At 44.1% G+C, this 16,885-nt stretch overlaps 1 protein-coding gene across 1 annotated transcript in view; it reads left to right on the top strand.

Annotated features, from left to right (window-relative positions):
- Window positions 1–16,885, top strand: part of fnbp1a (formin binding protein 1a) — a 48,755-nt gene that overhangs the window by 24,298 nt on the left and 7,572 nt on the right. Inside the window, exons 8-13 of the mRNA XM_031309388.2 lie at window positions 691–705; window positions 1,906–2,034; window positions 12,620–12,766; window positions 14,233–14,409; window positions 15,474–15,665; window positions 15,765–15,779. Coding sequence (XP_031165248.1) covers window positions 691–705; window positions 1,906–2,034; window positions 12,620–12,766; window positions 14,233–14,409; window positions 15,474–15,665; window positions 15,765–15,779 — 675 coding nt within the window. The remainder of the gene's footprint in view (window positions 1–690; window positions 706–1,905; window positions 2,035–12,619; window positions 12,767–14,232; window positions 14,410–15,473; window positions 15,666–15,764; window positions 15,780–16,885) is intronic.

Here is a 16,885-nt window from a genome sequence, read left to right as displayed (position 1 = left end):
CGTTACTGTTGACGTTCAAACAGGCCTCTGTGTGTGTTTTTAGAAATATCTTTATACTGCATTAAGGCTATATTTATTTTATTTTTATTTGTTATTTATATAGGCTATTGTTGTATTGACATTACCTGTTTTCCCTGTTTTCATACATACAGAAGTTTAGTTAGTAGTAGTAGTAGTTGTAGTAGTAGTAGTAGTAGTAGTAGTAGTAGTAGTAGTAGTAGTAGAAGGAAATGGTTCTTCCATAACATTGCACTTTCGATGTGTGTTAATTTCCCACCAGGAGTAATTTATATAGTTGTATTTTATAGCAATCGATTATCTATTTAAAAACTGTTCTATGTTCTATATAAAATGTAACATTTTCTATTAAAGAAAAGATAGAAAATAAATATTTGTGTGTGCTGTAAAGTGGTTAGAAAAAATGAAATCGGAATCGGCTAAAATCGGTATCAGCAGGTCTAACTCAAAGAAAATCAGAAATCAGAATCAACCTAGAAAGTTGTAATTGGTGCATCTCTAATATATATACATATATACACACACATATATATATATATATATATATATATATATATATATATAAACAGCATTTATATAAACATAACTGTAACTATAGCTGAGAGTGTGAACAGTATTATTTTGCAATTTAAGTAACTGAATCTCCTGTCTGTCTGTCTGTCTGTTTCTCAGCGCTGCTCACTGAAGGTAAGTTCCTTTCACACATTTATTGTAAATGTATTACATGTATTGCATTTCTTGTTCAATTATTTTATGTATTTCAGCAGAAGTATTTTTTAAATTACATTCTCTTCTGTAAAAAGTAGTTTTTACGGTGGCCCTTAGAGCTCAATGCACTCAATGTTAAAACTGTAAAACACATTGAAATAGACAAAACATAAATAAATCACCAATTAGACAAAACATGCACAGCTTTCAGAAAACATGCTGCAAAGTGAGGAAAGTCAACAAAATCCAGAAAGGCTGCAGAAAATACAGACGAGCACAGAAAGGGTTGTCATGGGACACTACAAAGTGATACACACCGCTGGGTCACGCTTCTTTATAACTCATAAAGTAAGTGGTGTAGGAAAATGAACTAAAATGTTTTGTCACTTTTTAGCGTTCCCTGGAAACAGTTTCTCGTCTTGCAGCGTTTCGGTATTTGGTTGAATTTTCTCACTTTGCAGTATTTATTTCTGGAAGTTGACGTGTGTTGTCAGAATGGTGAAGATGTTTTTATGCCATCTGTTCGTCCGTTTGTCCCATTCTGGTGAAAGTGATATCTCAGGAACATTTTTAAAGCTCACTGATTAACATTTTACATCAACTAACTCACCCAAAAACCACAAACTCTGTTCTTAACATTGTTGTTGATCACTGAGCAAAAAGTGAGATTAAAACTTCTCCCAGGTCCAGTTCTGTGGTACAGCTGAGTTTTATTCTGTGCAGTGGAGAGTTCACAGAAACTATAGATTCTCTCTGAAAAGAACAAGTTTCTGGGTTTTATAGTTTACAGGAAACAGAAGAAAAAGGTGAGAAGACATTTAACTCACCAGTCTGTCAGAGGAGATTTGCACAGACTTGATAGCGTCTGCGCCGTTAGTTAAGGTGTGAATCTCTGTCAGACTTAACCCTGGCTCGAAATAAACTAAGTGATCAAAGGGAAAAGCTTCCTATCAACACAGCAGACAAAGAAAAGGCAGACAGGCAGTACAACAGTAAGACAGACTTAATTAAATCAGGAGAGAGTTCAAGGTTGTTATTCAGGTAAATAGTTTCAGCACAGTAGAAATGTCAGGAAAGAGAATAGGATAAAATAAGAGTGAAACTATTTGGTGATTCATTTTCTTCCACAGTACATTATTCTATTGGTTTATTTTGTGTTAAACTATCTGCTGGTTTCAGGCTCGTCAGACGGCTCAACAGAAAAAACAAGCTGCTGAAGAGTCCCGGAAAGAATATGTGACCAGTTTAAACCAGTTTAACCAGGACCAGCACCAGCACTACCACACCCTGGTGCCAGTTATATACCAGGTAACTGAACACTGGTACCAGTTATATACCAGGTAACTAAACACGAGTGCCAGTTATATACCAGGTAACTAAACACTGGTACCAGTTATATACCAGGTAACTGAACACTGGTACCAGTTATATACCAGGTAACTGAACACTGGTACCAGTTATATACCAGGTAACTAAACACGAGTGCCAGTTATATACCAGGTAACTAAACACTGGTACCAGTTATATACCAGGTAACTGAACACTGGTACCAGTTATATACCAGGTAACTGAACACTGGTACCAGTTATATACCAGGTAACTGAACACTGGTACCAGTTATATACCAGGTAACTAAACACGAGTGCCAGTTATATACCAGTTAACTAAACACTGGTACCAGTTATATACCAGGTAACTGAACACTGGTACCAGTTATATACCAGGTAACTGAACACTGGTACCAGTTATATACCAGGTAACTAAACACTGGTACCAGTTATATACCAGGTAACTAAACACGGGTGCCAGTTATATACCAGGTAACTGAACACTGGTACCAGTTATATACCAGGTAACTGAACACTGGTACCAGTTATATACCAGGTAACTGAACACTGGTACCAGTTATATACCAGGTAACTAAACACGGGTGCCAGTTATATACCAGGTAACTGAACACTGGTACCAGTTATATACCAGGTAACTAAACACGGGTGCCAGTTATATACCAGGTAACTGAACACTGGTACCAGTTATATACCAGGTAACTAAACGCGGGTACCAGTTATATACCAGGTAACTAAACACTGGTACCAGTTATATATCAGGTAACTGAACACTGGTACCAGTTATATACCAGGTAACTAAACACGGGTGCCAGTTATATACCAGGTAACTGAACACTGATACCTGTTATATATCAGGTAACTAAACATGGGTACCAGTTATATACCAGGTAACTGAACACTGGTACCAGTTATATACCAGGTAACTAAACACTGGTACCAGTTATATACCAGGTAACTGAACACTGGTACCAGTTATATACCAGGTAACTAAACACTGGTACCAGTTAGATACCAGGTAACTGAACACTGGTACCAGTTATATACCAGGTAACTAAACATGGGTACCAGTTATATACCAGGTAACTAAACACTGGTACCAACCAGTTATATACCAGGTAACTAAACACAGGTACCAGTTATATACCAGGTAACTAAACACTGGTACCAACCAGTTATATACCAGGTAACTAAACATGGGTACCAGTTATATACCAGGTTACTAAACACTGGTACCAACCAGTTATATACCAGGTAACTAAACACGGGTACCAGTTATATACCAGGTTACTAAACACTGGTACCAACCAGTTATATACCAGGTAACTAAACACGGGTACCAGTTATATACCAGGTAACTAAACACTGGTACCAACCAGTTATTTACCAGGTAACTAAACACAGGTACCAGTTATATATACATAAAGCTATAACTGTAACGATTATCTTCAGGGTGGATTAATATGTGGATTATTTTCTGGATGGATGAATTAGTTGTTTGTTCTCTAAAATGTCAGAAAATGGTTAAAAATGTGGATCAGTGTTTCCCAATGTCTAAGATGATGTCCTCAGGGCAATTCAAAGTGCTTTACATAAAACATTAGGAGGAATTAAAAACAATTAAAATATAAAAACATCAAATACGAGAATAAAAGTTACAGTGCAGTATAAGAAGTGAAAAATTATTTAAAGAAAGGCAGCATCAAAAAGAAAGGTCTTCAGTCTTGATTTAAAAGAACTGAGAGTTGCAGCAGACCTGCAGTTTTCTGGGAGTTTGTTCCAGATATTTGGAGCTTATAAACTCAACGCTGCTTCCCCCTGTTTAGTTCTGACTCTGGGGACAACAAGCAGACCTGTCCCAGACCACCTGAGAGGTCTGGGGGGGTCATAGTGTAGCAGACCTGTCCCAGACCATCTGAGAGATCTGGGTGGTTCATACTGTAGTAGCAGATCAGAAATGTATTTCGGCCCTAAACCATTTAGTGATTTACAAACCAACATCTGTATATTTTTTTTACAGTATTACATACAGTTTATACATTATGTAATCAATTCTTTGAGGCACTGGAAGCCAGTGTAGAGACTTCAGAACTGGAGTGATGTGATCCACTTTCTTGGTCTTAGTGAGGACTGGAGCAGCAGCGTTCTGAATCAGCTGCAGCTTTCTGATTGAGTTTTTAGGGAGACCTGTAAAGACACCGTTACAGTAGTCAAGTCTACTGAAGATAAAAGCATGGACAAGTTTTTCCAAGTCCTGCTGAGACACAAGTCCTTTAAAGCGTAACGCTTGCCAAAATTCAACCTAGGGTCTTTTTGTGAATCTACCCGAGTCAAACTTTAGTTTAAAAGCATATTTAGGACGGAAGCGCCACTTTTAAGATCTAGCGTATTTTTGTTTTTCGGTCAAATGGCCTTTTGAATGGGAGTAATAGGGGTATTACTATGCTAGCCTCAAAATAGCTATTTTTAAACCACTAAGAAGGCTCGACACAACATGAGACTTTGCTCCAAGTATCACCAGGGGCTCTACACCTTAACTCCACCGGTGACCAAGATATACTATAACCAGGAGCTCTACACCTTAACTCCACCGGTGACCAAGATATACTATAACCAGGAGCTCTACACCTTAACTCCACCGGTGACCAAGATATACTATAACCAGGAGCTCTACACCTTAACTCCACCGGTGACCAAGATATACTATAACCAGGAGCTCTACACCTTAACTCCACCGGTGACCAAGATATACTATAACCAGGAGCTCTACACCTTAACTCCACCGGTGACCACGGGATATCCTAAAACCAGGAGCTCTACACCTTAACTCCACCGGTGACCACGGGATATCCTAAATCTGTGGCTACTTGTTTTGATATCGACTGGTTTTGACTGCCGAGGTGGTAACAGCCGGAAACAACAAGAGCTACGTGAGTTGTTAAAACCTTTCTTTTAACTCTGGGTACACTAACAATGTTGTCAATGCTTTGGTTAAGGTGTAGAGCTCCTGGTGATACTTGGAGCAAAGTCTCATGTTGTGTCGAGCCTTCTTAGTGTTTTAAAAATAGCTATTTTGAGGCTAGCATAAAGTGCCCCTATTACTCCCATTCAAAAGGCCATTTGACCGAAAAATGAAAATACGCTAGATCTTAAAAGTTTGACTCGGGTACATTCACAGAAAGACCTTAGGTTGCATTTTGGCAAGAGTTACACTTTAACCCTTGAGATATTCTTAAGGTGGTAATAGGCTGACTTTGTAATTGTCTTAATGTGGCTGTTAAAATTCAGATCTACACCCAGATTTCTGATTTTGTCTGTTGTTTTTAACATTATCGTTTGAAGCTGAGTGCTGACTTTTAATCATTCCTCTTTTGCTCCAAAAACAACCACCTCAGTTTTTTCTTCATTTAATCTAAGAAAGTTCTGGCACATCCAGTTGTTAATCCTTAATTAGTTCCATGCACTTACTCAGTTTTTGTATTGGACTATAGTACCCTGGCGATAAGGTTATGTAAATTTGTGTGTCGTCCGTATAACTATGGTAACTTATGTTGTTGTTTTCCATAATTTGAGCCAGTGGAAGCCTGTAGATGTTAAACAGGAGAGGCCCCAGAACGGAGCCTTGGGGAACTCTGCACATCGTATTTGTATGCTCAGATACATAATTACCTATAGACACAAAGTAGTCCCTATTCTTTAAGTAGGATTCAAACCAGTTTACTACTGTGCCAGAAATGCCAACCCAGTTTTCCAATCGGTCTAGTAATATGTCATGGTCGACCGTATCAAATGCAGCACTGAGATCAAGTAATACCAAGACTGAAGTTTTGCCACTATCTGTGTTTAAGTGGATGTCATTAAAGACTTTAACAAGAGCTGTCTCAGTGCTGTGGTGTGGGCGAAAACCCGACTGGAAGGCATCAAAACTGTTGTTTAGTGACAAGAAAAGGTTGAGCTTTTTACAGTAAAATCATTGAAAAAATGCTTTTTCAATGCTTTTACTTAAAAATGGAAGGTTTGATATCGGCCTATAGTTGCTCATTAGTGACGTGTCTAGATTGTTCTTTTTTAAGAGTGGCTTAATGACTGCAGTTTTCAGGGCCTGTGGGAAGATACCTGAGAGAAGAGACGTGTTTACAATCTGTAGAAGATCTGTAGCCAAACAAAACACGTGAATTATTATTGTTTCTGGCGATAATGTCCGAGAAGAAGGACTGCCTTGCATTCCTCAGTTCCAAATTATAAATGCAAAGTCTTTCTTTATAGTTGTCATAATGGACCTGGAGATTAGCTTTTCACCACCTGCGTTCTGCTTTTCGACACTCTCTTTTTTCTGTTCTTACCAGTATGGCATTTCTCCATGGAAATCTTTTCTTATCAGAGACATTTTTTACCTTAATGGGAGCAATGGCATCAATAACATTTGTAATTTTATAGTTGAAATTATCTTCTCCGGGAACCATCACCTTATTGTGGTGGAGAGGTTTGTGTGTCCCTATGAACCTGAGGGCTGTGTTGTCTGGAGCTTTGTGCTCCTGGTAGGGTCTCCCAAGGCAAAGTGGTCTCAGGTGAGGGGCCAGACAAAGAATGGTTCAAAAACCCCATGAAAAAACGAGGTAGAGATGATGTGACCCTGCCCGGAGGAAGCCCGGGGCCCCCGTCTGGAGCCAGGCCCAGATGGAGGGCCCGTCAGCGAGCGCCTGGTGGCCGGGTTTGCCACGGAGCCCGGCCGGGCACAGCCCGAAAAAGCTACGTGGCACCTCTCTCTCCAACCCATGGGCCCACCACCTGTGGGAAGAACCGCTGGGGTCGGGTGCGCTGCCACATGGGTGGCAGTGAAGGTCAGGGGCCTCGACGGACCAGACCCGGGCAGCAGACGCTGGCTCTGGGGACGTGGAACGTCACCTCTCTGTGGGGGAAGGAACCGGAACTTGTGCGGGAGGTGGAGCGCTACCAGTTGGATCTGGTGGGGCTCACCTCTACGCACAGTCTCGGTTCTGGAACCATACTCCTGGATAGGGGTTGGACTCTTTTCTTCTCCGGAGTTGCCCAGGGTGTGAGGCGCCGGGCGGGTGTGGGGATACTCACAAGTCCCCGGCTGAGCGCCGCTACGTTGGAGTTTACCCCGGTGGACGAGAGGGTCGCCTCCCTACGCCTGCGGGTTGTGGGGGGGGAAACTCTGACTGTTGTTTGTGCGTATGCACCAAACAAGAGCTCAGAGTATTCGGCCTTCTTGGAGACCCTGAATGGAGTCCTGTATGGGGCTCCAGTAGGGGACTCCATAGTTCTGCTGGGGGACTTCAACGCGCACGTGGGCAATGATGGAGACACATGGAGAGGCGTGATTGGGAGGAACGGCCTCCCTGATCTAAACCAGAGTGGTTGTTTGTTGTTGGACTTCTGTGCTAGTCATGGATTGTCTATAACGAACACCATGTTCGAACATAGGGATGCTCATAAGTGTACTTGGTACCAGAGCACCCTAGGCCAAAGGTCAATGATCGATTTTATAATCGTTTCATCTGATCTGAGGCCGTATGTTTTGGACACTCGGGTGAAGAGAGGGGCAGAGCTGTCAACTGATCACCATCTGGTGGTGAGTTGGGTCAGAGGGTGGGGGAAGACTCTGGACAGACCTGGTAAACCCAAACGGGTAGTGCGGGTGAACTGGGAACGTCTGGAGGAGGCCCCTGTCCGACAGACTTTCAGCTCACACCTCCGGCAGAGCTTTTCGTGCATCCCTGTGGAGGCTGGGGGCATTGAACCCGAGTGGACAATGTTCAAAGTTTCCATTGCTGAAGCTGCGGCGGGGAGCTGTGGTCTTAGGGTCTTAGGTGCCTCAAGGGGCGGCAACCCACGAACACCGTGGTGGACACCGGTGGTCAGGGAAGCCGACTCCGACTGAAGAAGGAGTCTTTCTGGGATATGTTATCCCAGGGGACTCCGGAGGCAGTTGCAAGGTACCGAAGGGCCCGAAGGGCTGCAGCCTCTGCCGTGAAAGAGGCAAAGCAGCGGGTGTGGGAGAAGTTCGGAGAAGACATGGAGAAGGACTTTCGGTCGGCACCAAGGTGCTTCTGGAAAACCGTTCGCCACCTCAGGAGGGGGAAGCGGGGAACCATCCAAGCTGTGTACAGTAAGGATGGGACGCTGCTGACCTCAACTGAGGAGGTAATAGGGCGGTGGAAGGAGCACTTTGAGGAACTCCTAAATCCGACTAATACGCCCTCTATGGTAGAGGCAGAGCTGGAGGATGATGGGGGATTGTCGTCAATTTCCCTGGTGGAAGTTGCTGAGGTAGTTAAACAGCTCCACAGTGGCAAAGCCCCAGGGATTGATGAGATCCGTCCAGAAATGCTTAAAGCTCTGGGTGTGGAGGGGTTGTCTTGGTTGACACGCCTCTTCAACATTGCGTGGAAGTCGGGGACGGTGCCTAAGGAGTGGCAGACCGGGGTGGTGGTTCCCCTTTTCAAAAAGGGGGACCAGAGGGTGTGTGCCAATTACAGGGGTATCACACTTCTCAGCCTCCCCGGTAAAGTCTACTCCAAGGTGCTGGAAAGGAGGGTTCGGTCGATAGTCGAACCTCAGGTTGAAGAGGAACAATGCGGATTCCGTCCTGGTCGTGGAACAATGGACCAGATCTTTACTCTCGCAAGGATCCTGGAGGGAGCCTGGGAGTATGCCCAACCGGTCTACATGTGCTTTGTGGATCTGGAGAAGGTGTATGACCGGGTCCCCCGGGAGACACTGTGGGAGGTGCTGCGGGAGTACGGGGTGAGGGGGTCCCTTCTCAGGGCCATCCAATCTCTGTACGACCAAAGCGAGAGCTGTGTCCGGGTTCTCGGCAGTAAGTCGGACTCGTTTCAGGTGAGAGTTGGCCTCTGCCAGCGCTGCGCTTTGTCACCAATCCTGTTTGTAGTATTTATGGACAGGATATCGAGGCGTAGTCGGGGTGGAGAGGGGTTGCAGTTTGGTGAGCTGGGGATCTCATCGCTGCTTTTTGCAGATGATGTGGTCCTGATGGCATCGTCGGCCTGTGACCTTCAGCACTCACTGGAGCGGTTCGCAGCCGAGTGTGAAGCGGCTGGGATGAGGATCAGCACCTCTAAATCTGAGGCCATGGTTCTCAGCAGGAAACCGATGGAGTGCCTTCTCCAGGTAGGGAATGAGTCTTTACCCCAAGTGAAGGAGTTCAAGTACCTTGGAGTCTTGTTCGCGAGTGAGGGAACAATGGAGCGGGAGATTGGTCGGAGAATCGGCGCAGCGGGTGCGGTATTACACTCAATTTATCGCACCGTTGTGACGAAAAGAGAGCTGAGCCAGAAGGCAAAGCTCTCAATCTACCGGTCAGTTTTCGTTCCTACCCTCACCTATGGTCATGAAGGCTGGGTCATGACCGAAAGAACGAGATCCAGGGTACAAGCGGCCGAAATGGGTTTCCTCAGGAGGGTGGCTGGCGTCTCCCTTAGAGATAGGGTGAGAAGCTCAGTCATCCGTGAGGAGCTCGGAGTAGAGCCGCTGCTCCTTCGCGTCGAAAGGAGCCAGTTGAGGTGGTTCGGGCATCTGGTAAGGATGCCCCCTGGGCGCCTCCCTAGGGAGGTTTTCCAGGCACGTCCAGCTGGGAGGAGGCCTCGGGGAAGACCCAGGACTAGGTGGAGGGATTATATCTCCAACCTGGCCTGGGAACGCCTCGGGATCCCCCAGTCGGAGCTGGTTAATGTGGCTCGGGAAAGGGAAGTTTGGGGTCCCCTGCTGGAGCTGCTACCCCCGCGACCCGTTACCGGATAAGCGGAAGAAGATGGATGGATAGTTGAAATTATCTACATGCTCAGTGACTGAGACCCCTGAGAGGGAGAAGAGCTGAATGGATGTTTCACTGGTGTTGTCAGTGATATACCGTTTTCTTATTAACTTTGTTTGGACACTTTTTTGCACAGAGATAGTGCCATTAAAGAAAACACAGGAATGATCAGAGAGAGCAGCATCAGTCACCACAACCTTGGAAATGTTCAAACCCTTCGAGATAATCAAGTCCAGAGTGTGCCCCTTGTTGTGTGTGGGCTCCGTCACATGCTGAGTCAGTCCATAGTTCTCAAAAATACAACACAGTGCTTTGGTCCCTCTATCCTGGGGGTTGTCAACATGAATGTTGAAATCACCAGCAATAACTACACAGTCAAAGTTAATACAGATTAAAGACAGCAGTCCACTAAAGTCGTCAAAGAAGGATGCACAGTATTTAGGTGGCCTGTAGATAATTAGAAATATAGGTCGAGAGGGGGACCTTAGCTGAAGAGCCACATATTCAAAAGAAGCAAAGTTTCCATAAGATATTTGAGTACATTGGAACGAGTCGTTAAACAAAATGGCGACTCCACCTCCTTTCTTATTCGCTCTATTCTCACTCATAAAACTAAAGTTAGGGGGAGCTGACTCAATGAGAACAGCATCACTGTTATTATGGTCTAACCAGGTTTCAGTTAAAAACATAAAATCAAGATTGTGTTTAATAATAAAATCATTGATTAAAAATGATTTACCCGCCAAAGACCTGACATTTAGTAAGGCTAATGTAAGTGTGTTAAAATAATTATCTGTCTAATTTTTTGGGACAGGCTGTGGCTGATGAGGAAGTGCTTCTTTTTCTTACTTAGCGGATTCACCATTCTTTTTCTATTACCTATCACAACATAAACTGAGGAAGAATTTAATACACAGGGCCCAGGCTTGTCCTGGAAAGAGTCATGAGTGCCACAAGGCGTGCAGCCTGGGCCCAGCACATATCAGTTAAAGCTTGCTGCATTTTGTACACAAGCATACTTATCAGTCTGGGGAGGAGGAGTTAGCTGCCATCCTGGCAGAGGTGCCTGGCGTTTTACTTTTGGTGATTGTGTCAAAACAGGGGCAGTTTGATGCTGGGGGTGAATGATGGGCGAAGGAAGCGGGGTACATTTGGTTCCAGCATTAACCAGCTCCTTCATCTGGTCACTTATCTCCAACTGGGGCCAGGGGGAAAGAGGGGAAAGGGTGAGTGGAGAGAGCAATGGCATGGGTGGGGTATAGGGCAGTGAGGGAGAGGGATCCTCTAAGGCATTGGTGTTTGTGAGGGGGTTCAAGGGGGGTTAAACGGGGGAAGAGGGGGGTTGAGATTTCTCGTCTGTGGTCCTCCATGGTCAAATCTCTCAGGTGCGGTCTGTAGTGGATCACTTCCACACTTTGTTATGTCTTCCTCTTGTTTAGATTCCTCTTGTCCTGTGTCCTTGGCCGAGGGAGCAGATGTGTGGTGCAGAAAGTAAAGTAGGTTAGAGGTGAACAGCTTTACTCCTGGCTTGTTAAGGAAAAGTCCATCTGCCTTAAAAAGATGTCTGCGGTCCCAGAAAATGTTAAAATTGTCAATGAACCGCTGAGAGTGGACGGTACATGCAGTTGAAAGCCATTTGTTCAGTGCCAACAGTCTGCTGAATCTCTCAGCTCCTATTCTGACTAGTGGTATAGGGCCACTGATAGACACCTTCGCGTTTAGGGAGCTGACTGAGTTCAACAGATTCATAAAGTCACGATTCAGCACTTCAGACTGTTGCTTTACAACATCATGTGACCCTATATGCAGTATAATGTTTTTCACAGTTGGGTGTGCTGCCATGATATCTGGGATTCTTTGGGCCAAGTCAGACACCATGTCTTTGAGAAAACAAGTATTAACGAGTATTTTGGTGTTTTTACTGCTTTTTATATCTTTTACAGCAGAGTCACCCACAATCAGAGTTTGAGACCCAGTCGTTAGCTTTTCCTGTAGTTTTTTACTTTTTGAATTGCTCTCAGTCCTTACCCTGCTGTGCGACGATGAGACGCAATCCAGGTCATCAGATGGAGATTCAGTGTCCTGCAGCAGAGGAGCAAATCTTATCCAGTTGCACACTAGGTTGTTGAGGAGGTTTTTTGTTGCTAATTCTCCATTTTGCAGCTGTCCACGGCTGTGTCCTACTGACTACAGGGGTAGAAGAGGCGCTCTGCCATGATGGTAATGCAGGCCAGCCGTTCATATCACAAATCTCAGGGCGCTGTGCCCTGCCCGTTAGTCGTCCTCTCATTTCCCAGGAAAATGATTTACTCTGAGGCTTTGCACCAAGAGAGTTCCAGGGAGGACTACCACTTGTTGATTAATTACCCAGTACACAGCCCTCCCGTTTCTTTGCAGTCTTCTTGGTGCTAATTAGCCGTGTATTAGCATGCTTTTGTCCATTGTTTTGGGTCCATGGTAAAGTGGTGTCATTCCCACAAGGTCCGTTTACTTCTAATCGGTGAATTTTGGTTTCCAGAACAGCAATCTTCTGTAGAAGTTTGTGGTAGTCATCCACAGAGAAGGGAGGCATCTTGCTGCTAATTAGCTTTTAGCTAAGTACCATGTTTCCAGTCACTGTAGGAGTATGGACATAGTTCATATGGTATATAATAGTTGGAGATTAATTTAACAGTTGATAAATAACCCATTAATCTCTGTAGCTGTTGTTATATTCAAGGTGCATAATAGTGATGTCTGTTATTGGCAGCGAATCCAGGACATGGAGGAGCGGCGGATTGAGAGAATTTGTGAAGCGATGCGTTCGTCAGCAGAGGCAGAGAGAAAAGTTCTTCCTGTTGTGAGTCGCTGTCTGGACGTCATGATGGATGCTTCTGAGGGCATCCAGCCCCGCATGGTAAAGTTATGTTCATCATAATAATAATAATAATAATAATAACAATAACAATAACATTTATATGTACGAGCCACGCAACCTGCTGAACGACCGCAAGATGTGGCTGAAAGCTTTGGAAAACAAAGTCATGTTTTTATTTCTGAGGCCGGCTGCACACTGGCTGCGTGCCGTGAGCGTGGCGTGAGCATGGGGTTTCTGTTGCGTGTCAGTTGCGTGGTGGCTGCGTGGCGTTTTCTATGTCTTTACCACCAGAAAGGTGTCTGAGGCGGCGCTGCGGCTGCTAGCCTCGTCTGGACACATGGATGTTTCCCATTAACATAAACATAAATATATACTGATCTGATTACAGCAAAGACAACGTCGGCAGGATTGACGGCTAAATAGGCTTCAGAATATTTGCTTCTGTGTTGACAGGTGCAATATTTAAAAATCCATAATTATTAATTATTTTTTTAAATGACATTTATATCTGCATTTATGTCAAAACCTCGAGACTTTCAAACATCAACATGTCAATTTATTAAATGTATTTGTGTCAAAATGACATATAAACATCTTTTCGTACTCTATGTTGCCTGGAAACGCTTCCAACACGCTGGCGTGTCGAGGGAAAAATAGATCGGTCCTATTTCTAGCATGCACACGTTTTCTGAGACGTGCGTGTCAGACAGTGTGCACGCTCTAAGCTGTTACCATGGGAGCTCAAATAAAAATGGACACGCCATGCAGCTGACACACTCACGCCATGCAGCCAGTGTGAAGCCGGCCTAACTCCAGATTTCCACTGGATGCGGAGAGTCTGCGGACCGGCTCCGCTGCGGAACGGCTGCGTGCTCCGCCGTCCGTCAATACCCACCAGGTCAGGATTTGTTGCGCCACGGCTGCGGCCATGACTGACAGCTGTAGTCACGAGGACCCACGAGATCTCACAAATTCACAAAACCAACACCAGTTAGCTTCCATCCAGAGGAGTAGAGGGGAAACTACTCTGTGCTGTGTTTTCAAGGTGTAGTGCAGGGAAATATGATCCGCCGTGAGCACGGTGGATTTTATTTTGAAAATTAACCAGATTTTTATTTTGTTTCTGTGCTCGACTTCCTGTCCCCACTATCTGCCGTGTGCTGAATTGCTGCGGAGCTCTCCGGCGTCCGGCAAAAATAGAAGCTCTGGTATCTGCTCCGGAGGGCTGGGACCGCCGGAGCTGGGACGAAGTCTGGACGCAGACGTTCTGGAGTCAGTGGAAATACACACACTGACTTTAATGGAAACCTAATGACTCCACCGACGTTCCGGAGCGGATCCGCAGCCGTTACGCATCCAGTGGAAATTGCCGGTTAGACTATATATCCTGTAGGCGACACAGAGGTCAGATGTGATACTGTGTGTGTGTGTGTGTGTGTGTGTGTGTGTGTCTGTGTGTGTGTGTCTGTGTCTGTGTGTCTGTGTCTGTGTGTGTCTGTGTGTAGGACACCCAGCAGGTGGTGGAGGTGTATAAGTCAGGCTTCGACCCTCCAGGTGACGTGGAGTTTGAGGACTACAGCGCCACCATGAGGAGGAGCATCTCTGAGTCCAGTTACCTCGACAACCGTACAGAGGGGCGGAGACACAGCAGGAAGCTGTGGCCATTCATACGCAAAAACAAGGTGGGTATACGTCATCCTTACATCATCATCCTTACATCATCATCCCTACATCATCATCCCTACATCATCATCTCTACATCATCATCCTTACATCATCATCCTTACATCATCATCCTTACATCATCATCCCTACATCATCCTTACATCATCATCCTTACATCATCATCCCTACATCATCATCCTTACATTATCATCATCCCTATATCTTTATCCTTACATCATCATTCCTACATCATCATCCTTACATCATCATCCTTACATCATCATCCCTACATCATCATCCCTACATCATCATCCTTACATCATCATCCTTACATCATCATCCCTACATCATCATCCCTACATCATCATCCCTATATCTTTATCCTTACATCATCATTCCTACATCATCATCCTTACATCATCATCCTTACATCATCATCCCTACATCATCATCCCTACATCATCATCCTTACATCATCATCCCTACATCATCATCCTTACATCATCATCCCTACATCATCATCCCTACATCATCATCCTTACATCATCATCCCTACATCATCATCCTTACATCATCATCCCTACATCATCATCCCTACATCTTTATCCTTACATCATCATCCCTACATCATCATCCTTACATCATCATCCCTACATCATCATCCTTACATCATCATCCTTACATCATCATCCCTACATCATCATCTTTACATCATCATCCTTACATCATCATCCCTACATCATCATCCTTACATCATCATCCTTACATCATCATCCTTACATCATCATCCCTACATCATCATCCCTATATCTTTATCCTTACATCATCATCCCTACATCATCATCCCTACATCATCATCCTTACATCATCATCCCTACATCATGATCCTTACATCATCATCCTTACATCATCATCCTTACATTCCACTTTACAGGCGAGGCGCAGCTCATCTGGAACGAGCCTATTGTCTTAATGATGTCAACTGTTGGATTGTACAAATCAAATCAAACTGTTCATGTTTAGTCTTTGTCTGTTCTTTAGTTCTGTGTTTGTGTGAATAAACTAAACTTTCTCTCTGCAGCTGTTGACCCTCCTCTCCTCCCCCCGCCAGCCTCCCCCTCCCCCCCCGACCTCCCCGTCACCTGGAGGTGTGGCCAACAGTCCCCAGTCCCCGCCCCCTGCCTCTAGAGAGCCAATCACACAGCGGCTGAATGAGCTGATGAGCTCTGGCTCCAGAACCAGGAAGCAGTGTCTGCGCAGTCTCAAGAGAGGGGTAACCAACGTTACTTTAGGATAACATTTATCTATATTAACCCAAAGCTCTGGTTTTAATGATGTCCTGTTTCCTTCATGCTGCTCTCTGATTGGACAGCTGTCCCTCAAACTGGTCAGTATCACATCTGTCTGTAACACACAGCTGTATTAAACCACATTAACCTCAGTCTATGTAACTAATATACTGTAACTAGTTTGTCAAAATAAACATGATAAATAACGAGTTAAACCAAATTCCTTTTAACGCCACTCATTGTTTAGACCTGTGATTAACTTGCGTGTGTTGTGTGATTTGGGCCTCGGGCTGCTCCGTAGTTTGTGAAATCAAAGCCCTTCCAGATGGTTCTCTCCACCAGACTAAAATTATCTGCATGTAGTGTGGATGTTAGTTTTTTACGATCGCTATGACAATTTTTTCAATTCTTTTAACAACTTTTCTAAACTCTTAACGCACCAGCACACCTACAACACACAATTGGCAAAACATGCTTAATTTCATGCTCACAATCACACATTGTAAACTAAACTCTGATTTTCAAAATACAGTAATTCACTAACACAATACACTATGTCCACCAAAACAATGCAAACAATCAAATAATCAAAAAATCTAATAATTCTTCCAAAACACTAACATATGTTCTATTCCAACAGGAACATTTAGTCAATCATAGCACAATGTCATAAAAACACTAACATCACATGGAATTACAGAAACTGCATTATTTGATATGTGTCAGGTCTGCCCTTATACAGTAATAATAGACAATAGTATATTGTGTTGATCATAGATTGTGTTTTACACTGCAGTTGATCTTGAAGCCTCTCTACATTTTAGTTTTGTTGGGTTTAGTAAATGTATGCATTTTGTTTCTTTTGCTGCAGAAATTCAAAACCTAAAATGAATGACCCATCTCAGAGTAGCTTTATAGAATGTACGGTCTATGAAAAACAGGAGACAGAGACAGAATTGTCCTGGTACTCGTCTTCCTCTCCCTCTTGCAGGAATGTTCCTCCTTTCTTTGTGTTCATCTTCATTGTTCCTTTTCCACACAGAATCAGCCCAAATAGGTCCTCTTTGTCTGTATGTACTACAGTAACATATGGTCATGTGGTTGAAAGAACCTCAACATCTGAGTGTGTTTCCTACATGGGAATCAGCTGTTTCTCAGTAGCAATGGAATAAAATCCAGGGGATATATTTGTGTTTATTTGTGA

Source organism: Sander lucioperca, chromosome 2 (assembly GCF_008315115.2).
Source record: "Sander lucioperca isolate FBNREF2018 chromosome 2, SLUC_FBN_1.2, whole genome shotgun sequence".
Taxonomy (NCBI): domain Eukaryota; kingdom Metazoa; phylum Chordata; class Actinopteri; order Perciformes; family Percidae; genus Sander; species Sander lucioperca.
This window is presented reverse-complemented; position numbering and strand designations above follow the sequence as displayed.